At 34.7% G+C, this 19076-nt stretch overlaps 3 protein-coding genes across 4 annotated transcripts; 1 reads left to right on the top strand and 2 right to left on the bottom strand.

Annotated features, from left to right (window-relative positions):
- The first annotated feature begins 1073 nt into the window (after positions 1–1073).
- Positions 1074–4846, top strand: LOC139862020 (myb family transcription factor PHL7-like). Of its 2 annotated transcripts, XM_071850561.1 has the most exons (7): positions 1074–1135; positions 1271–1518; positions 2486–2562; positions 2646–2688; positions 2803–2860; positions 3828–3897; positions 4071–4846. In XM_071850561.1, the coding sequence occupies exons 2-7, from the start codon at positions 1398–1400 to the stop codon at positions 4503–4505; spliced, it is 804 nt and encodes a 267-aa protein (XP_071706662.1). In that variant the 5' UTR covers positions 1074–1135; positions 1271–1397; the 3' UTR covers positions 4506–4846. The 2 variants fall into 2 exon arrangements, with proteins under 2 accessions (XP_071706662.1, XP_071706664.1); XM_071850563.1 differs by lacking the exon at positions 1074–1135 and having other exon boundaries at positions 1170–1518.
- Positions 4847–4968: 122 nt separating this feature from the next.
- On the bottom strand, positions 4969–6985 carry LOC139862601 (uncharacterized). The gene is made up of 4 exons (XM_071851216.1): positions 6728–6985; positions 6494–6620; positions 5908–6069; positions 4969–5804 (listed from the first exon to the last, which is right to left on the bottom strand). The coding sequence occupies exons 1-4, from the start codon at positions 6913–6915 to the stop codon at positions 5220–5222; spliced, it is 1062 nt and encodes a 353-aa protein (XP_071707317.1). The 5' UTR covers positions 6916–6985; the 3' UTR covers positions 4969–5219.
- A 2512-nt stretch (positions 6986–9497) lies between these two features.
- On the bottom strand, positions 9498–12527 carry LOC139864533 (protein ENDOSPERM DEFECTIVE 1). The gene is made up of 6 exons (XM_071853115.1): positions 11520–12527; positions 11176–11295; positions 10595–10711; positions 10383–10472; positions 9689–9796; positions 9498–9596 (listed from the first exon to the last, which is right to left on the bottom strand). The coding sequence occupies exons 1-6, from the start codon at positions 12525–12527 to the stop codon at positions 9498–9500; spliced, it is 1542 nt and encodes a 513-aa protein (XP_071709216.1).
- Between the last annotated feature and the right edge of the window lie 6549 nt (positions 12528–19076).

Here is a 19076-nt window from a genome sequence, read left to right as displayed (position 1 = left end):
CTTGCATTGTTCAGTTCCGTCGTATGCATATTTTTACTACAAAATATCGTATCGTGAGTTTCATTTGCTCCCTTTTTAAATGCTTTTGCATTATATATTTTTTGGCTGAGAATACATGCGCTGTTTTTATGTTTGACGAAATAGACATAAGTACTTAAAATATATTCTACGTTGAGTTGTACCACCTTGCATATCTTCCCTAATAGCTTGGTAACTAATATTTACATGTTGGAAGAACATGTAAGCGCGAATCCTATTGATAGATCTATCGGGTTTGACCACCCCAACCGGGCTAGTCGCTCTAGTATCGTAAACGGTTGCATAGTACTTCGTTTTTACTACACTTGGTACAGTGTAGGGAGATTTCATAATAAAGGAAATATGCCACATTAATTGTTAAGTATGGTTACCGAAGCGCTTAACAACTTATAGAATACTTTTATACACTTGCGAGTGTACATATATTTATAAACGAAAATCTTGTGGTCTATTAAAATATTGAAATGATAGCCATGATAAACCTATGAACTCACCAACCTTTTGGTTGACACTTTTAAGCATGTTTATTCTCAGGTATGAAAGAAATCTTTCGCTGTGCATTTGCTCATTTTAAAGATATTACTTGGAGTCATTCATGGCATATTTAGGTCAGTACCTCGCAATGGGACCAGATGTTGATGACTTCATCCAGGTGGATTAGGACGGGTTGTTAAAGGTTACTACACCGAAGTAGTAGCTTCTTATCATTGTGTTGGTTGGTCGTTTCTCGAGTATTGTAGTTGATTGGTTATAGCTATAGGGTGAGTTTTAGTTAAAGTCAAGTTCATGTGGAACATTTGATGTTATTGTAACACTTCATGTAACGCCATGAGATCATTGTATCTCTTTTTATTTATTTATAATATTGCGCTTTTTGGAAAAAAAAATAAAAAATAAAATAAAATAAAATAAAATGTGTGCGACACTCTAAAAAATGTTTGGATTTATGCACAAAAATAGGTGGTCATCAAAAAGTCATTGTTACTATTTTACCCTTGCGTTTTCCTTGTTGCCTGAGTTTGTCTTTCTTTAGGGCTCAATCTGGAAAACAGGTTAAAATAAGAATTCTCACACCTCAATCTCATATCTTGCTATCGTACGTTACAATCAAAATTCAACTATTCTATTTTTCTTCTGAATACTATTCATTCATCCAATTTTATCGTCCCACTTTTTTTGGGGGCTTGAATTGATTAACTCTTAATCTATCGTTTTTCGAATTCGTTTGCAGGAAAACCTACTGGATTTCGATTGTTATAAATCAAATACAGGGGGTAAATTAGTCAAATTAAAGAGTGTTACTGTTAGTTTGCAATAATATATTATGTGCTGCTGATCAGGTGTGGTGCTATAGTATTATGGATGTGGTCAATGGTGGTAATAACAACCCTAATCTAGCTTCTAAACAACGGCTTCGTTGGACACATGAGCTTCATGAACGATTTGTTGATGCTGTGGCACAACTCGGTGGCCCTGATAGTGAGTTATATTGATGTTCTTTACCTAATTTTAACTTCAATTTGCATTTGCTTCATACGTATGTGCAGATAATGCATTAGCATTGATTAGGTGAACTTTTAGATGTACTATCGAAGTAGGCAAGTGTAAGGTATCAACCAATATAATTGATGTTTGATAAGAATACTCAAGCATGAAGTTCATGTGCTCATCTGAATTCGTTATCAAACTAAGGTGCAAGTCTGGTTCTTGTTGGTCTCGGAGTAACGAAACCGAGCCATCAAAGAGTAGCTCCATTTGGAGAACTATACGTAGTTATGATATTTATGCTTGAACTCTATGCATTAACCAGATGAGTTTCAAAGGACTAATCCCCCAATACTAACGGTTTTTCAAAAATTAAACTAATATAGCTGTAAAACCGTGAAAAGGTTTGGCATTGATTAATAACCTAATTGATATAACATCAAGCACTTTCTAGGACTGAAGCTAATGTAAAACAGAATTCATACAATATTGGTAAAACCTTAAAACTTAGGGTCTCAAAGCAATGAAAAAGATAGATGATTACATCTTACACTTCATCATGCTGAAAGTTGTGAGTCTACTAAATTTTTTAAATACATATACGTTCTCTGGGTCTGAATAAAACACATATACTGGCAAACGGGTAAAGTGGAATCAAGCTTGCATGTGCATTCAACCTGGTTATCCTGCTTGATCTCGACTTGAGCTTCAGCCTCTAAAATTTAATCTGCCTTAACATTAAGCCACTACCTGTAATGAGTGAGAACCATCTTCTTCTTGTTATCATGGCCTTAAGTTTTCATGAATGCTAGTATTTCATGGCTCATCCGAAAGAGGAATTGGATTTTTTTTTTTTTTTTTTTTTTAGGAATTGGACGAAGTAGACATGTTAATGACAATTTATTACATGATAATGACAATTTATTACATGCTAATGACATGGATGACTTGTACTGTACAGGGGCTACTCCGAAAGGTGTGCTCAGAGTCATGGGTGTTCAGGGTTTAACAATTTATCATGTGAAGAGCCATTTGCAGGTAAGTGGCATTATATTTTTTTCATGCAGACCGATTTTTGGGCATGCTCTTAATGAATTTATGTATGCTTGTTATTTGTACAGAAGTATAGGCTGGCAAAGTACCTCCCAGATTCCTCATCTGAAGGTATTCGTTAATACTAGTGTAAATAGCTAAGTTATTATAAGATAATTACAACACAACATTTTTTAAATGATTAGTACCATTAATTGACGCCCTTCTCAATTTTCATTATGCAAGGAAAAGCATTTGACCAGAAAGAATCAGGCGACGTGCTTTCTAGTTTGGATGGGTCATCGTAAGTCTGTCTAGTCTTTTCTTTGGTTCTATTTTAAAATTTAAAATGTGAAATCTTTGAGCATTATTTAAAATGTTGACAAGACAACACTAGAAAAAAAGGCAGTGCACGACATATATATAGACACAATTTAATTCAAAACAAGGCCTGACACTCAATTGGGCTAAATGGCTAATACAACTTAAAAACAAGATTACTGACATATATAGAATGTACCTTAGTTACATTTATAGTCCATTTTGTTTTTATAATTGGTTCGGGTATTGACTGATGGTTCTTGTGTTGCTTCAATAGTTACCCTGTTTCCAAATGTGTAAATTTCCAATTCTTCCTTTCGATATTTTGTCTTCTTTTGATATAGAATGGCACCATCTTACACACTCTTCATATACTTTTTCTTAATCCTTTTAGTTTCTACTTTTAACTTCACTTGTGGTATCATAATAGGCCTATTACAGGGATTTTTCTTAGTTAAATGACCAAGCTTTCCGAATTTTGCTATTGCAATTGTTCTGGTTGAATAAAGTTTAAATGTTAAGCCGTCAATAAAGTGTGTTGGGACTTAAAACACTAATACCAAAAAGACTCACTGATAGATAATAAAAAATTAATCAATGGTACAACGTGGTTGGCCTAAGTGGTGTGATAAAGATTAATATAACGCCCAAACTACAGATTATATCAGTAGGACTTAACCTACCATAATTTGGAACCTGATTTTTGGGTTTACAATTGCAATGATACGTTAGTATACAAAGCAGTACACAAAACATACCTATATACAGGAACCTAATCTAAAACAAGCCGTAACAGCAATTGGTATAATACAAGCAAACATAACAGTTGGTAATCACGGTTTACTCAGATCATCTCTTACTAATTTATAGTCATTAAAATAACGTCTACCGCATTCAGTGCTATTCATGAGCTTAAAATGTATGTGTGCTATTTGTACTTCTTTATGCAGTGGAATGCAAATTACAGAAGCACTCAAGTTGCAGATGGAGGTGCAAAAGCGACTGCATGAGCAATTGGAGGTGTTATTCCGTCTAATCTCTCTTTCATTCCTTTTATACGTTGTTATTGTATATGGATTAATTTCTTTTTATCCCTACCTACATATTATAATTCTTTAATAAGCAAAGAAACATTGTAAGTACTCGATAGTTGATGTGCTCTGTAGAGTAACTTTTCAATGGAACTTCAATAGGTGCAAAGACAGCTTCAGTTACGTATAGAAGCCCAAGGGAAGTACCTGAAAAAGATTATCGAAGAGCAACAGAAGCTAAGTGGAGTTCAACCAGAAGCCTCAGGATCACAAGACAATTGCCCAGAATCCAAAATAATGACGACGACAGATCCTGTAATTCCAACTTCTGCCAAGGAATGTGGTGGCCCACTGAAAAACATTTCGATTGATGAAAGACGTGAGCCGTTAACACCAGAATCTGGATGTCACTTGGGTTCACCTGTTGAGAACAACCGGACAATGAAAAAGCAACGAGTAGAGATGGAGTTATCTAACCAAATATTGGAGTCAAGCGTGAGACCACAATTCCATCAGCAGCAGCAGCAACAGTCGGTTCACCTGACAGCAGGGCAGTTTGGTCATTCATCTGGGATGCCGGTTAACGATGAATATTAAGTAACACGTAAAAGACATCCTTCATGCTTTGTTCTGTACCTGTGCAGTTTATAGAAATATATATTCGACTAGGTCCAAAGGCTATGGCAAGACCCAAAATGTTGTAATTAGAAGTCTCACGACACAAATTAGATGGTAATATTGATGTATTTGTATCGGCAAATGTTTGTTGTAATATCCATATACTTTGTAATCGATGTAAAAACTAATTGTACTGAGCAGGGTAAGTTAAGTGGGTGCTAGTGCTAGATTTGGGGGACTTGCAGGGTAAGTTGATGGAATGGTAATTCTCTGTTGCAGTTAAAAAATAATACTAAAAACTCATTACTCTAATGTGGGTTGTGGATTACTATACGATACTGTTCCTATTCACATCAATCTGTTTTTAAGTTTAATTTTTAGTTTGTAGAATGAACGGATAATTTATGATTCAATTTACCAACTTCATATATATATTTTACATCACGGATAAAAAACCAAAATTAGTCTATCCATAATCCGCATACCATCCCTAGCTACAACAAAGATTGAAGCAACAAAAAGACATACAGAAAACAGAAATTGATATTTGGGTACCACATGCATTTTTACAACTCAAACTGGAATATGAAATGTAACGAAAATAAATCCTGAAAAGACGAAGACTTTTGAATGAAGCACGAGTACATACAGTCTGCAAGGAACATATTTTCCACCAAATAATGACCGACTATTCTACCGCCTAAAAGCATTTCCTTCACTTTTTCGTTGTGAATAATGTGTACGGCGGCGAACACTCTCCTCTATCGTCGAGCTGCCTCCCTTATCAGCACCGTAAATACTCTTATGAGCAGCATCCAAAAAGTTTTTGCCACTAGAACTTGCATGACTAACTTCCTTAGCATCATCAACCTCTGCCTGCTTCAACCGTCTCCATCTTTGTTCTTCATGCAGCTCTGCATCCATCTGCATCTCCCTAAGCTTTGCTTCTCTATCTTCTTTCGAAATCTCCCTGGTCTTTTTATGCATTGGTGGACGGCCTTCTCTGCTGTATCTATCATGTGTACTATTCCTGTCTTCCCTGTCCCTTTTAGCTGAATCATAACGATCTTCCCTGTTGTATCTTTCATGTCTATTATCCCTTACACTTTCAGTTTGGTTAATTTCCTTGCGTTTTGAGCGGTGTTCGGGACTAATGCTTCTTCGTTCTTCTTTTTCAACAACACGATGTTTGGATGATGTACGTTTTTCATGTTTCGACTTCTTGTGGTGATGTTTTTCTCCATTTGAGCTTTTCTCCTTGTGTTTCTTGGCTTCAACCTTAAAAATGATCAAGATTAGTATAAAAACATCATATTATCAGATATATTGGAGTGTATTTACAAAAATAATACACTAATATAAAGATTGAATGTTAACTTACTGATTTGCGGATCATAGCCATCTGGACTGGATTATTCTTGACACGAGCAAGTGCTTCCTGTTCACGCTGCTTTATCATAAGCAATGGATCCGTATGCAGTTTCCTCCAGGCGTCATTAGCCGACTGAGGTTTATCTTCAAATAACGCCCCTGGGGTAGCGGACTGTTGCAGAAGATATGATTAAGTACAAAACCCCAAGAACATGAAATGTATTCAAATGTAACAAACAGTATATATTTCGAAACAGCAACAGAATACAAGTAATTACAACCAATTTCTTTAGTTGGCCGTAGAAGAAATACCAACTTATACAAACATATCGAGACTACTTGCATTGGACATTTAAATTAATCTCGATTTCTTCAAATGGTAGGTTGTTCTAGACCACATTTGTCGATATCACGCTCATCAGCTCATATGCCCTAAGGAATCACATTAAAACCTTAAAACTAAAAGCTTGATTCTTATTCATTTAATCAGCTAAAATACTGCCCTGTATTTCTATATGGAACCAAGTAACAGTCTTTTGTTGCCCAAGAACTTAAAATTAAATAAATAAATAAATAAATAAATAATAAATAATTACCTTGGATTCAGGTTCAGGTTTAGTGGGGAAAGGTGAATCAAGAGACTTGAATCCATCAGAAGTAGAAGAACTGCCCTTTCCGACCGATAATCCAGAATCGTATAAAAAATCCAACCGTTCTTGCTTCCTGAAATAATAATTGCAAATTTTAATTAGCAACTGTTTAAACCCTAACCCTAATTATATATAAAAAAATCAATTCAATAGGTAATTAAAGAGATTAAAATTACTAACGGGACTAAACCGGCTTGTTCCTGAAGAAGACGAAATTCAGATTTCTCACGTTCTTCATGAATTTGTTTACGGAGCTCTTCAAGTTTCTTCTGTTCAGCATCATGTTTCTGCTCTGCTTTCCATACGTTTTCTATATTCCTTAAGCTACCCGTGTGCCATCCTTTCTTGTTCAAAAATTTCATACCCATTTTGACTAATTGTTGATTTGTTGATTGATTATAGCACCAGATTACACTTTTGAACGGATTGTTTCTCTTCTCTCCTGTTCGTAAATGTTAGGGAGTATATACGAGAACGAGAAAGGGGATCGATATATAATGGCGATATCCGTTGACAACACAACTTACAACGTTTTCCCCTTCTTACCCTTCTACGTCCTCAAGGCCTATTTATAAATGGTTTTGATAACACATACCCATGATGAGTCCATAAGTGATAATTTCCTTAAACTTTAAAATTTACAATTAATGACCGCGTAAAAATAGTAATTACTGTATTAGTTAATATTAATTGTAGATGATGTATTTAAGAAATTTTTGTCTTTGTTAAACACTTTTTATCATGTACCATAGAAGCACATTTTAGTAAAATCTAATTATAGATTAATTAGTAACAATTAAATTAATATTGTGTTAACTAATCATGATATATCCAAAGTAAAAAAACTCGTATATTTTTTTTTGAAAAGCAAGAAAATATATATAAAAAAAGAAAAGAATCGGTATACAAAATACACCACGAATTAGCTATACAAGCAAGCTCAAAAATACGAGAATTTTACATACAAAGACACGAGTTAAGACGCAAAGATCGCAGCCCAACAAAACTAACAAGAGTGCAGCTCAACAAATCTATCTAAGATCGAGATATAGATTCGGATTGGTGAGTCACACGTGCCAATCGATGCTTCTACCCTTTAATTTCCTCGAGATCCAATCGAAAGATATAACTTGAATATCATTAAGCAATACCGATGTCAGCCGCCCTTTGTTTTGAAAGGCAACCATATTTCGATTCTTTCAAAGTAAATGTACGCATACCCACTCCACCGCTCGCCAAACTTTTGAACCTAGGCTTGTCGAATCACCCAAGGATTTGCCTCGAAGGATCTCACTAATGTTGAAGTTCGAAAAGTTACCAAACTTCCACCAATTAAACACACGAGACTAAACGTCCAAAGAGAGATTGCAGAAAAGTAAAGATTAATCTACCGATTCAATGTCGTCATCACTATCCATCCAAATTATTATTAATATTAACAAGACAAAATTGTCCATTTCGTCCCTGTATTTTTCACTTTTTATCCATTTCATCCCTGTATTTTATTTTCTGCATTTTTCATCCTTAAAAGGATTTTAAAGTCTCAATTTCATCCTTCACTCTAATGAAGGTTAACTGAGTCCGTTAAAACTATTCACAGGGACTATCCACGTAATATTTAACTAATTAAATTACAAAAATCACAAGTTTGTAATGAACTTGGAAAACATTTACAAATTCAGGTAATGGTTACAGCTAGAGGAACAAGTTTAAAAGATGATATAATGCGTTTATATCAACATGTACATTTGCGTTTATAGTAAACAACGTCAACATTCACCCCAATTTCATTGGGCCTATATAACTTTCCTTAATGCGGCAACTAATGAAAAAATATGACCAGATTCAAACTTGTCACATGACATGTGAAAACCTATCTAGATATTAGAGGGTGTAACCTATCATGTTAAATTTTTTACAATCTGGAGCAGAAAGTATGACACATAGCAGCGAGGAATGGTTCAAGTGTGTACCTCACGTAGGAACATTGTGAAGGTGGCCCAAGGTGTACCAACAAGCAAATGTACAGGTTGATATAAACGCATTATATCATCTTTTAAACTTGTTCCTCCAGTTGTAACCATTACCTGAATTTGTAAATGTTTTCCAAGTTCTTTACAAACTTGTGATTTTTGTCGTTTAATTAGTTGAGGATTACGTGGATAGTTCATGTGAATAGTTTTAACGGACTCAGTTAACTTTCGTTAGGGTGAGAGATGAAATTGGAACTTTAAAATGATTTTAAGGATGAAAAATACAAAAAATAAAACAAAGGGATGAAACGGGCAAAAAATGAAAAACACAAGGACGAAATGGGCAGTTTTGTCTATTAACAAATTTGCTGCCGTTTAGAAAAAATATTAGTGAATTTAGTTTAGTTGTAGAACCCCCTCAATGCATCTATTTATCAATTTAAAATCAAAGATATATATATATATATATATATATATATATATATATATATATATATATATATATATATATATATATATATACCGTTAAAATGTATTGTATTTCTTGTTTTTATTCACTAAAGTTTTGATTGTTATAATATATATATATATATATATATATATATATATATATATATATATATATATATATATATATATATATATATTATACCGTTAAAATGTATTGTATTTCTTGTTTTTATTCACTAAAGTTTTGATTGTTATAAATATACTATTGTGCTTATTTTATCAATTTTGCTTGAACTTTCCGAATATGTATGCTGTATTTTGTTCAAACGGGTAAATTTACCCATCAACTCCAAATCAATCTTTGTATTAAATTCTTGCTCTCTCCAAATTACATACTTTGTAACCATGAATAAACAAATTCAATTTCTGCACACGAAAGAAAAAAAAATACCCATCTTATTATATTTGGTTACTATATAGAGCACAGATCTTATTCTTTTAGCATACTTTGAGAAACATGATATCTTTTATGATTTATGGTCAACAAATGCATCTTTGTTATTGTTTTTCAAGACATTGCTACGATGTAACTGCATCAGATGTCCCCTTAAACTGCAGTCTTCTATCTGCAATTCAAGTGAAAACAACAATCAGCTTTAAATTACAAGTACTTAACATTTGCAGGAGGCTATACCTTATTTATTCCTCAAAAACTAACCTGTAAATTGTGCGTGTTTAGCAATAAATTTCCACATTCATCAACTAGTGATCTTTGGATATCTACAACGTTTGCGAGTTCGGACATCAATGTACCCATTTCTTCTGCCTGCAGTATTACAAGATTATATATATATCAGTATGACAGTATATCTGTATATGCATTTTGCAACCTACCACAATTTACAACTTGATAGACATCACTATTAATAACAATTATAACACCCTGAAGTACAAGAACAAATGACCAGAAAAAAAATCTAAAACCATGTTGCAACCTACAATATATCAAGTATCAACCGCCATTCAACGAAGCCATTAATTTGTAATATTAACATGATCTAGACCTCTCACTTTGTACATCACGATAACATTATTTTTATAAGAAATTTTGGTGCGAGCTATATATAGAATTTTTTTTAAAAAGAACAACAAAATGGCCTTAATCATTGGTCAAGAACAGGGTGTTGGTCAAGAAAATCAACATCATGAATCATATGGACCTTGGATAACATGGAAACTAGGGAAAGAATTGAAAAGGTCAAAACTTTAATCCAAAGGATGAATCATATGGACCTTAGATAACAGATGCAGTTCAAGAAAATCAACACCATTCTTGTGCCTTCTTTTAATATTGTGAAAAGTTGGTACAAAACTGATGTAAATATAGATAGACTTGCTAATATTAGAACTACCTTAGGCACGAAACTTTCCATCTGGTCAACTATAGTATCAGTAGCTTTTACTGCTGAATCCAAAGCCTCTGCTGCCTCCTTTATGTTAACCTGCAATGAAATCGCATTTAGTCATCATGAAAAGACATTGCTGATATACAGATAAAGCAAATAAAGAAGGGTGGGGCTATGGTTATGGTCATATATGGCGATCAACACAAAATACTGCTTACCTGAACATTCCCAGTAACAGGAAGGCTGAGCAAGGAGTTGGTTAAGGCAGTTGTAGTTCCTGACAACGAGCATGTGTACTCTTCCTCGAAAGCAGACCATTCATCAAGATATGGCATCTGTTTAAAACACGTGGTATTATTGAGTTGTACTGTATAAGATGAAATTGTAATACAAACGACAATCTGAAAAGACGCGACTTATGTATACAAGCCAAGCTATTCATTAGCTACTCGAGCCAGACTCACTAAAAGATCAACTCAATCCAAGCTTAAACAACCATGAGTCAAGCTTGACATAATAATATTAAGTATCATATAAGAATGATTATATGGTACTTAATATTATGCATATTGTTGTATACAAAAGAATAATTACCTAAGAATGAAAACTATTATAGCTACATAAAATAACTGGATATGTAGTGGTAATTATAACTATATGTAATATATGAAACGAGTCCACACCGTATTATCATTTTAGAACATTAAAATGGGGAGGATATATAGTTGACCGAAAAACCAGAATTCGACCCTTTCTTCAATAAAAAAGGAACTTGTATATACGATGATGGCATTCTCACCTGAGATTCAAGAATGGTGGAAAGAGCTTTTATTTTTCGGAGTATCGCAAGTTCAGCTCGCTTCTTCTTCACAGAATCACGTAGTTTAGATATATCAGCCCCAACAGAACAAAAATGGTTCTGCAAAGTTTTATGAATGCAATGAAATAAGCAGATGATAGTTCCTTTGTATATTGTATTCCATTAACAGACCAAGAACGAGGACATAAGATTATATGTAGCATACACATATTATACATATATAAACAAAATATATGACAAAAAATGAGTCTTATACCAAAAGTAGTCATCCATAAAATGACTTTACAATAACAAAATAGAGTAATAAAGAGAACAACACAAACCTCCATTTGGGTAGTCTGGGCACGTATGGACGCATCTGCTTTAGCGTTTGCGAATCTCCACAACAGATAATGATTATAAAGCAATTTTAAAGAATGTACGTCATCATCGGACGAGTGAACCTGCTTCTTTCCCCCTTTCTTTGACCCAACTCCAATTACACTTTTTGTACTATGCTGTTGTTCTGCAGTCAACGAGTTTATTGTCGGAGAAGGATTGTGTGGAGTGTTTTTAACAGAAGGCTGAAAATTAAGAGAGCGCGAGCAGAGAGATGGCGTAGAAAACTTCGACGAAATTTGACGATCGGGGATACTAGTGCTACATGGAGGTAAAAATCTGGTGGATAATGATGTATCTTCGACTTCCACTAGTTTTACATCATCGGTGCCGGTATCCGATTGAGGCCATGTTGTGGTGTTTTTGGATGAAGAAAGAGGTGTGTTAGGGCATGAACCTCCCTGAATCGAAATCGAACTCGATGATTCTGATTCTTCAATTGAATTTTCAGTAATTGAGGAAAAGGACAAACCAACAGAGGATTGCAAGAGCTTTGCAGCATCAGTGACGGTGGATTTTTGGCCGTGTGGTAGCCTGAATCTCGACGGAACGATTCTATCAGCAGTAGCAATTGGTGTATCAGATCTAGAAGGTTTGAATCCGGTTCTTAGAGGCGTTGATTTCGAGATCTGGATCTCATTCTCTTTGAGAGAACGGTGTTGTTGTTTTCTGTGAGTTGAAAAGGATTCAGGTTTAGGGCAATGATCGAGGCTCCTGCGAAGAGTTTGGGGAATATTCTCAGAGAATGGATCGTGTTGACGTGCCGGACGGTGGTGGTCAGGTGCCGGAGAGTGTTTAGGTCTGGTTTGTGGTGATTTCAGATGATCAATTGATGAAGATGGATTAGGGGAAGGAGACATAAACCTAGAACTGACCTCTCGAACCCTAGGGCGACGGTGATGAGGCAGCGGAGGAGCACCGCCCTGATCTGCTGCTGCTGCTGAATTCGTCATTTGATTTGATTCAATTCAAATTCAATTGAAAAGTAATCTGGAGTGAGTGAGTGGTGAGGTGCCCAATTGAATCGGAAATGGAAGAGAGGAGGAGAACTAGCCGTTACTTATCACTCACTCTACGTTTCAAATATTTTCATGATTATTTAATTAATGTTTTTTATATCATAAATCAATCAATAATCAAAGTAATTAAATTTGTGATTTAATTGTAATGAATGTATGAATGTATTGCGTTATCTTTTTTTTTTTTTTTTTTTTTTTTTGAAAGGCAGTATTTTATATTAATCAAAAACTCACACTGTACAAAACCATATCCAGGAGCACTCCTACATGCAAACTGTACAAAATGCAAGTGCACTCCTACATGCTTGACTCACTAGTTACATGGACTACATAATTTTCTTTTTACTATACTAGCATACAAAGATTGTAAACTAATAATGCAGACCATTCGCGAGTTAGATACACCAATACGTTTGTGGGTTGTGTAACCACGTGTGCCATTCAATCTTCGTTTTCTTGAGCCGTTTCGCGATCCATTCAAAACTTTTAACTTGTATCTCGTTCAAAGCAACTGGCGGGTTCCACACTTTGTTTTTAAACACCTTTTGGTTTCGATTCTTCCATATAAGGTACCCATTTACCCACTCTACCGCTTGCCAAATCATCGCACCCAAGTTTAACATTTGATGAGATGACTTGCCACAAAAGACTTAGCTAAAGCTAAGGTTTGTTGAACCATTAAACCCCCACCAATTGTACACTCTAGACCAAATATCAAAAGTATCTTTACAAAATATAATGGAGTGTTCAACCGTCTCCAAGGTTGAAAAAGACGCGAGATGGGGCCGAAACGGTAGCGACCTCAAAACGTCGCAACGGAAAAAACGGGGCCGAGACGGGGTCGAAACGGATGTTGACTAATGTTGACTTTTATATATATAAATATATATTTACACATATTTTAGAGCTAAAAAACATTCATTGACAAGTTTGTACCTATAATTGCTATTAGCGTTAATATTATACAAAATGGAATACTAAACTAAGTCAATTTTGATTGATTTGACCGACTTATGACCGATTTTAACAGAATTTCTGACTTTTGACCGGCGTTGACCCAATTTTTCCTGCATTTGACGTGACTTTTGACCGTTGAACGGCTTATAAGAAAACGAGACGGGGTCAAAACGGTTTAGTCACCAAAATGCCGCAACGGGTGTCGCAACGGACGCCGTTTACAACAGTGACCGTCTCTACATCATCATCACAAACCGGACATCGCACGGAGTGAAGATCAATACCACGTTTATCGAGTTCCATTAAAACGGGTAGTCTTCTTCGTTTAGTCCTCCACACAAAAACCTCTAGTTTTTTTGGGAGTAGATTATTTCTCATCGTCTTGGAATAATTCAAAACCGGCTGAAATAAATGTGACCTGATTATGTTCGTTAAAGTTTTGGTCTCGAATTTACCGTTGCCCGCTAATGTCCATTCCCATGAATCTGACTTGCCTGGATCAATCACAACAGTACCCAACAGATCATTAAGCTCTTCTAACTCATTTTGTGTTCTTCTACTAGGTGTTCTAGACCATGCCCATGAGCCGCAACACTTCGCACCATCCCAGCCAATTCGGTCAAAAACAGTAGCCTCCTGATTCGAATCCAGCCTCGCCAATCTGCTATATTTGACTTTGAGAGGGACCTCCGTTAGCCAGACATCATTCCAAAATGACGTATTTTTTCGGTCCCCGATCTTCTTGGAAAAGGATGCCTTGATGTTGAAACCGAGTGAATCAATGTTTTCACCTCTTTTAATAATACCAAGCCAAGTAGAGTTAGTAGACAAAGTGTGGGATTGACCCCACGAATCGATTAAGCCCGAATCCCCATATATACTTTTGATGATTTTAACCCACAAGGAGGCGGTTTCGGTTTTAAACCTCCACCACCATTTGCCGATTAAAGCCATGTGTGATGACCCAGAAATTTCGACTAAATTTAAACTTAATCTTTGTATGATTAACATTTCCGACACGATAAGCAAAGTCTGTAAAACTGAATCTCAAAATTTTTGAATTACTTTTATATATTTAAATACCCTTCGGTTGTTTTCGACGATTCGCGAACAATTATATGTAAATAGATACATATATACTATAACATGAAAAGGTAACAATGTATTAATTATTTGATACCGTACATTAAACTTATTGGTTTAAATATCTATTTGAATGTATATGATAAATTGAAATATTTATTATTAAAATTTATTTATAAATAACTTCCAATGTGTATTTAAAAACTGATTTATGTATATTAAAAAGATATATACATATATATAATAAACGATAATAACATTCGTTTATTAATTCAATTGATATTTAGATAAGTTAACTAAAGCGTTTAAGATGAACCAGTTAAACACTAATTTGTTACAGTGTTTTCAAATTGCCACATTACTCAAAATGCTACAGTGTTTTTGAAAATCACTATTTGCTACAGTGAAATTGACTTTGCTACAGTGAATTGCTACAGTAAAAATTGACTTTGCTACAGTGGTATATTTTATGGATGATTTAAGACTATATTTTGACAAAGGTACGATTCACGAAACGTAAAGTACAAGTTTTCTCAGCGTACGAAAGGGCGTTCGAAAAACCGGAACCGGGACATAAGTCGAGTGACAACGTACGACTTATCGGAACAAAAATTACAAGTCAACTATGCACGTGAATTTAATATAATATATAATTAATTAATTTAAATTATATATATTATATTTATATTTATTTTATATTATGTCGACAAGCTAGGAGCCAAAACAATGTGAGCTGTCCCTGGTCCTCATGCGAGTCGCATGGCCAGAAGGCCATTTCCATGCGAGTCGCATGACTCCAGATTCCAGGCCAGGTACTATAAATTCAGGTGTTTTGCTCGAATGAAAAATCAAACACACATACACAAATATATATTACTCCGTATAATATTTATTATTATTATTATTATTATTATTATTATTATTATTATTATTATTATTATTATTATTATTATTATTATTATTATTAAGATTATTATTAATCTTATTAATCTTATTAATCTTATTATTAGTATTATTATTTTTGCGATACAAAAATAATAATGTACATAAAATATTACGACGGAGTACTGTCCAAGTAATTTTCAAAACGAGTTTCCGAGCGAGCTAGAGCTAAGGAAAATATGGGTTATTGCCAAGGAGGTTATGGGTAATGTTCGGGGATATTTTTGTGAATCAAACCTCGTGTTTATTATCTCCGATGCGTCTACATGCTTTCCTACAATATTGTATATCAATATTAAACAGTGAGTTTCATATGATCCCTTTTTACTCATTACATTTTTGGGCTGAGAATACATGCAAATGCTTTATTAACCGTTTTACAATATTTATATGCGTGAGTTTCATTTGCTCCCTTTTTAATTGCTTTTGCAATATATATTTTTGGGCTGAGAATACATGCACTTTATTTTAAACGCAATGGATACAAGTACATACTAAATTCTACACTGAGTTTGAACCGAAAATCCCTTAGCTTTGGTAACTGTTAACTGCCAGTTATAAGAACTGGTGGGCGCGAGTAGTAGTATATGGATCCATAGGGCTTGATATCCCCGTCCGAGCTAGAGCACTAGCCTTTTAACGGACGTATGCTATTTGAGAAGCGTACACGTTGGTTTGCGTGTATTATTAAGATGATTATACAAAGGGTACAAATTATATAAGCATTAAAGTTTAGTTACCAGGGTGCTCAATTTTGTAGAACCGATTGATAAACGTTTCGGATGAAACAACTGAAATCTTGTGATCTACCTTTTATGTAAAACCTATTGATAAACGTTTTGAATAAAACAACTGAACTTTTGTAATCCACATTGATATACGGATTATGTGTAATAATAAAACTATGAACTCACCAGCCTTTGTGTTGACACTTGAAGCATGTTTATTCTCAGGATTCTAGAAGTCTTCCGCTGTTTGCTTATACGTGATACAAGATATGTGCTTGGAGTCATACATGCTATATACAAGAAACTTGCATTCACCAAACCATTACCATGTATCTTATTTTGACTGTATTGTCAACAGATGTATTATTGTAAACCATTTAAATGGTGATTGTCTATACGTAGAAATCATCAGATGTTAAAAACCTGGAATTTATATATTCATTTATGAAATACCTTTTCAAACGAATACAATGTTACAAAATGTATCACATAGAGGTCAAATACCTCGCAATGAAATCAATGAATGACGTGTTCGTCCATATGGATTTGGAGCGATCGTCACAGTTGGTATCAGAGCGTTGGTCTTAGCGAACCAGAATTTGCATTAGTGTGTCTAACCGGTTATTGTTAGGATACATTAGTGAGTCTGGACTTCGACCATGTCTGCATGATAAAAGTTGTTGCTTATAATTTTTTTGTTAGAAATTACCTGCTTATCATTCCTTGTGTGAAAAATTACCTGCTTATCATTTGTAGTCTAGACACACCTTATTGCATGGATTGCATGACTAGTGTATAGACAAAATGAATATCTTAGCGTATCTGTTACTGTTACCTTTACTTGACAGTTTCCGAAAGTTTCTCCATAATTTACGGATCCTTTGTACTATAAAAAGGTATTCTATGTAATTAAAATATCATCCGATATCCGAAAATCATTTCACATCGAAAATTCTTTATCTAACCGTATAAGATGAATTCTACAAGTAATTCGAGTTCTTCGGATTCCGATATGAGTTTCCACCTGAGTTCCGAAAGCAGTGTAACCGGAATGAATCAACCAATCAGTCACCACCAATTCTGGATGAATTGGGGATGGGTTCGTAATCAACTTAATCGATGGAGACAAGAGGAAGGCGCTCCTTTCCACCAACCGAATTCACCTCTTGGTGAGGAACCTGAGGCACTTACCGGCGAACCTGTTCGAAACACTATCTTCACCCTCATTTCCAGGATATCTCGCAACGATTATATGATAACCAGAATTTTAAACTTTATTCATCCTCTCGTACCAACCGCCAATCATCCCGGAATAATAGAAGAAGTTAACGAGCTTCGCGCTCGAGTTGTGGCTTTGGAGAATATGATGCACAATTTGCAGGCATCACAGGCAGCACCGGTAGCACCACCAGTACCAGCAGCATAACCAACAACAGTACCAGTACCACCAACAACAACATCCGCACCGGAAACCTCAACCTCACAATCTGTTCCACGAGTATCAACCTCATATGCACCGTAGGCACCGAAGAATACTAATAACCATAAACGATGAAGTATTGATTCATAACTTCATTGGAGAAATATCCTGCGACGATTATGTAATCTTTAATATAGAAGAGATTATTCGTTTCTAGTTCCAACCGAAAATCAAATGAGTTTAATAACTCATTAAATTTATATTACATCTGAAGGAAATATACATACATATATTTTCATAAAGATTGTAATTGAAAATCCTTTTGTACAAACTGTTAATGATGAGAATATTTTAACGGGTAGGTAATACCCTAGAAATATATAAATTCCACATTAATATGTTACACTATACATTCTTCAATTTTGATTCAGCAATCATTAACTATACTGCTCAAACCTATAGATATACGTATCTGTTCATCGCAGAATAACCATTTTCATTCAATTTCATATTCTGATTTCGATAGATCAGAATCCAAGTCAAGATTAAACGAAAAACATCACTCTTAGATTCCTACATCTTTCAAAACCATGCTTCGAAAACCATGCTTTGAATTCAGAACAGTACTAGAACATCATATGATTACATTTTGCGTTCAAACCCATCGAAATTCTTGGAAACACTTCAACTAATGAACAAACGAGAAGAAAAACCAACTACACGATATCTATGAGAAGAAAGATTTGTACTTATAATCATATATCTGGAAAGCTCTCGAAACCTAAGTAAAACTTTAACACGTATCTGTGATAAATCCTTCGGCATTATTATTACTGAAAATAACCTTGCAATTCCTTTTTAAAAGTATCCAGTATTATCACCCATTCAACTAGTCAACGACGACCTTTCAGACTTATAACTTTGGCATATACGTTTTTGTTACTGGGGAACCTTTTATGTTCCACCATATTAGCAGTAAATGTACCAGCGACTCCGTCACTCTGCTATTTGAATCTCTCCGGAAATCACTATATATACATTGAAACCCTATCATGTACTCATCCACATCTTGTAACAATAGTTGCCGTTCTAACTATCGGGAATTTGCAATCAGTATTTTGAAATCTTGCAGCACGTCTACGCCAACAGTTATATGTGTACATATAACGTCTACCTCCTCGAATTACATACTTCGAATGTGAAGTTTCCAAAAAACACCCCAAACTATGAAACTAGTTCTCTGAAATTGGAACAATGCTGATGAAGCAGCAAAAACTGTAAACGACCTTAACAGTCAAAAGTTTGATGATAAAGAATAATATGGTGGTAAAGCTGAGAAAAAGAGAAGGTTTA

This window comes from Rutidosis leptorrhynchoides, chromosome 8 (assembly GCF_046630445.1).
Source record: "Rutidosis leptorrhynchoides isolate AG116_Rl617_1_P2 chromosome 8, CSIRO_AGI_Rlap_v1, whole genome shotgun sequence".
NCBI classification, from domain to species: domain Eukaryota; kingdom Viridiplantae; phylum Streptophyta; class Magnoliopsida; order Asterales; family Asteraceae; genus Rutidosis; species Rutidosis leptorrhynchoides.
Note: the sequence above shows the minus strand (reverse complement) of the source record. Positions and strands in the feature narration are given on the sequence as shown.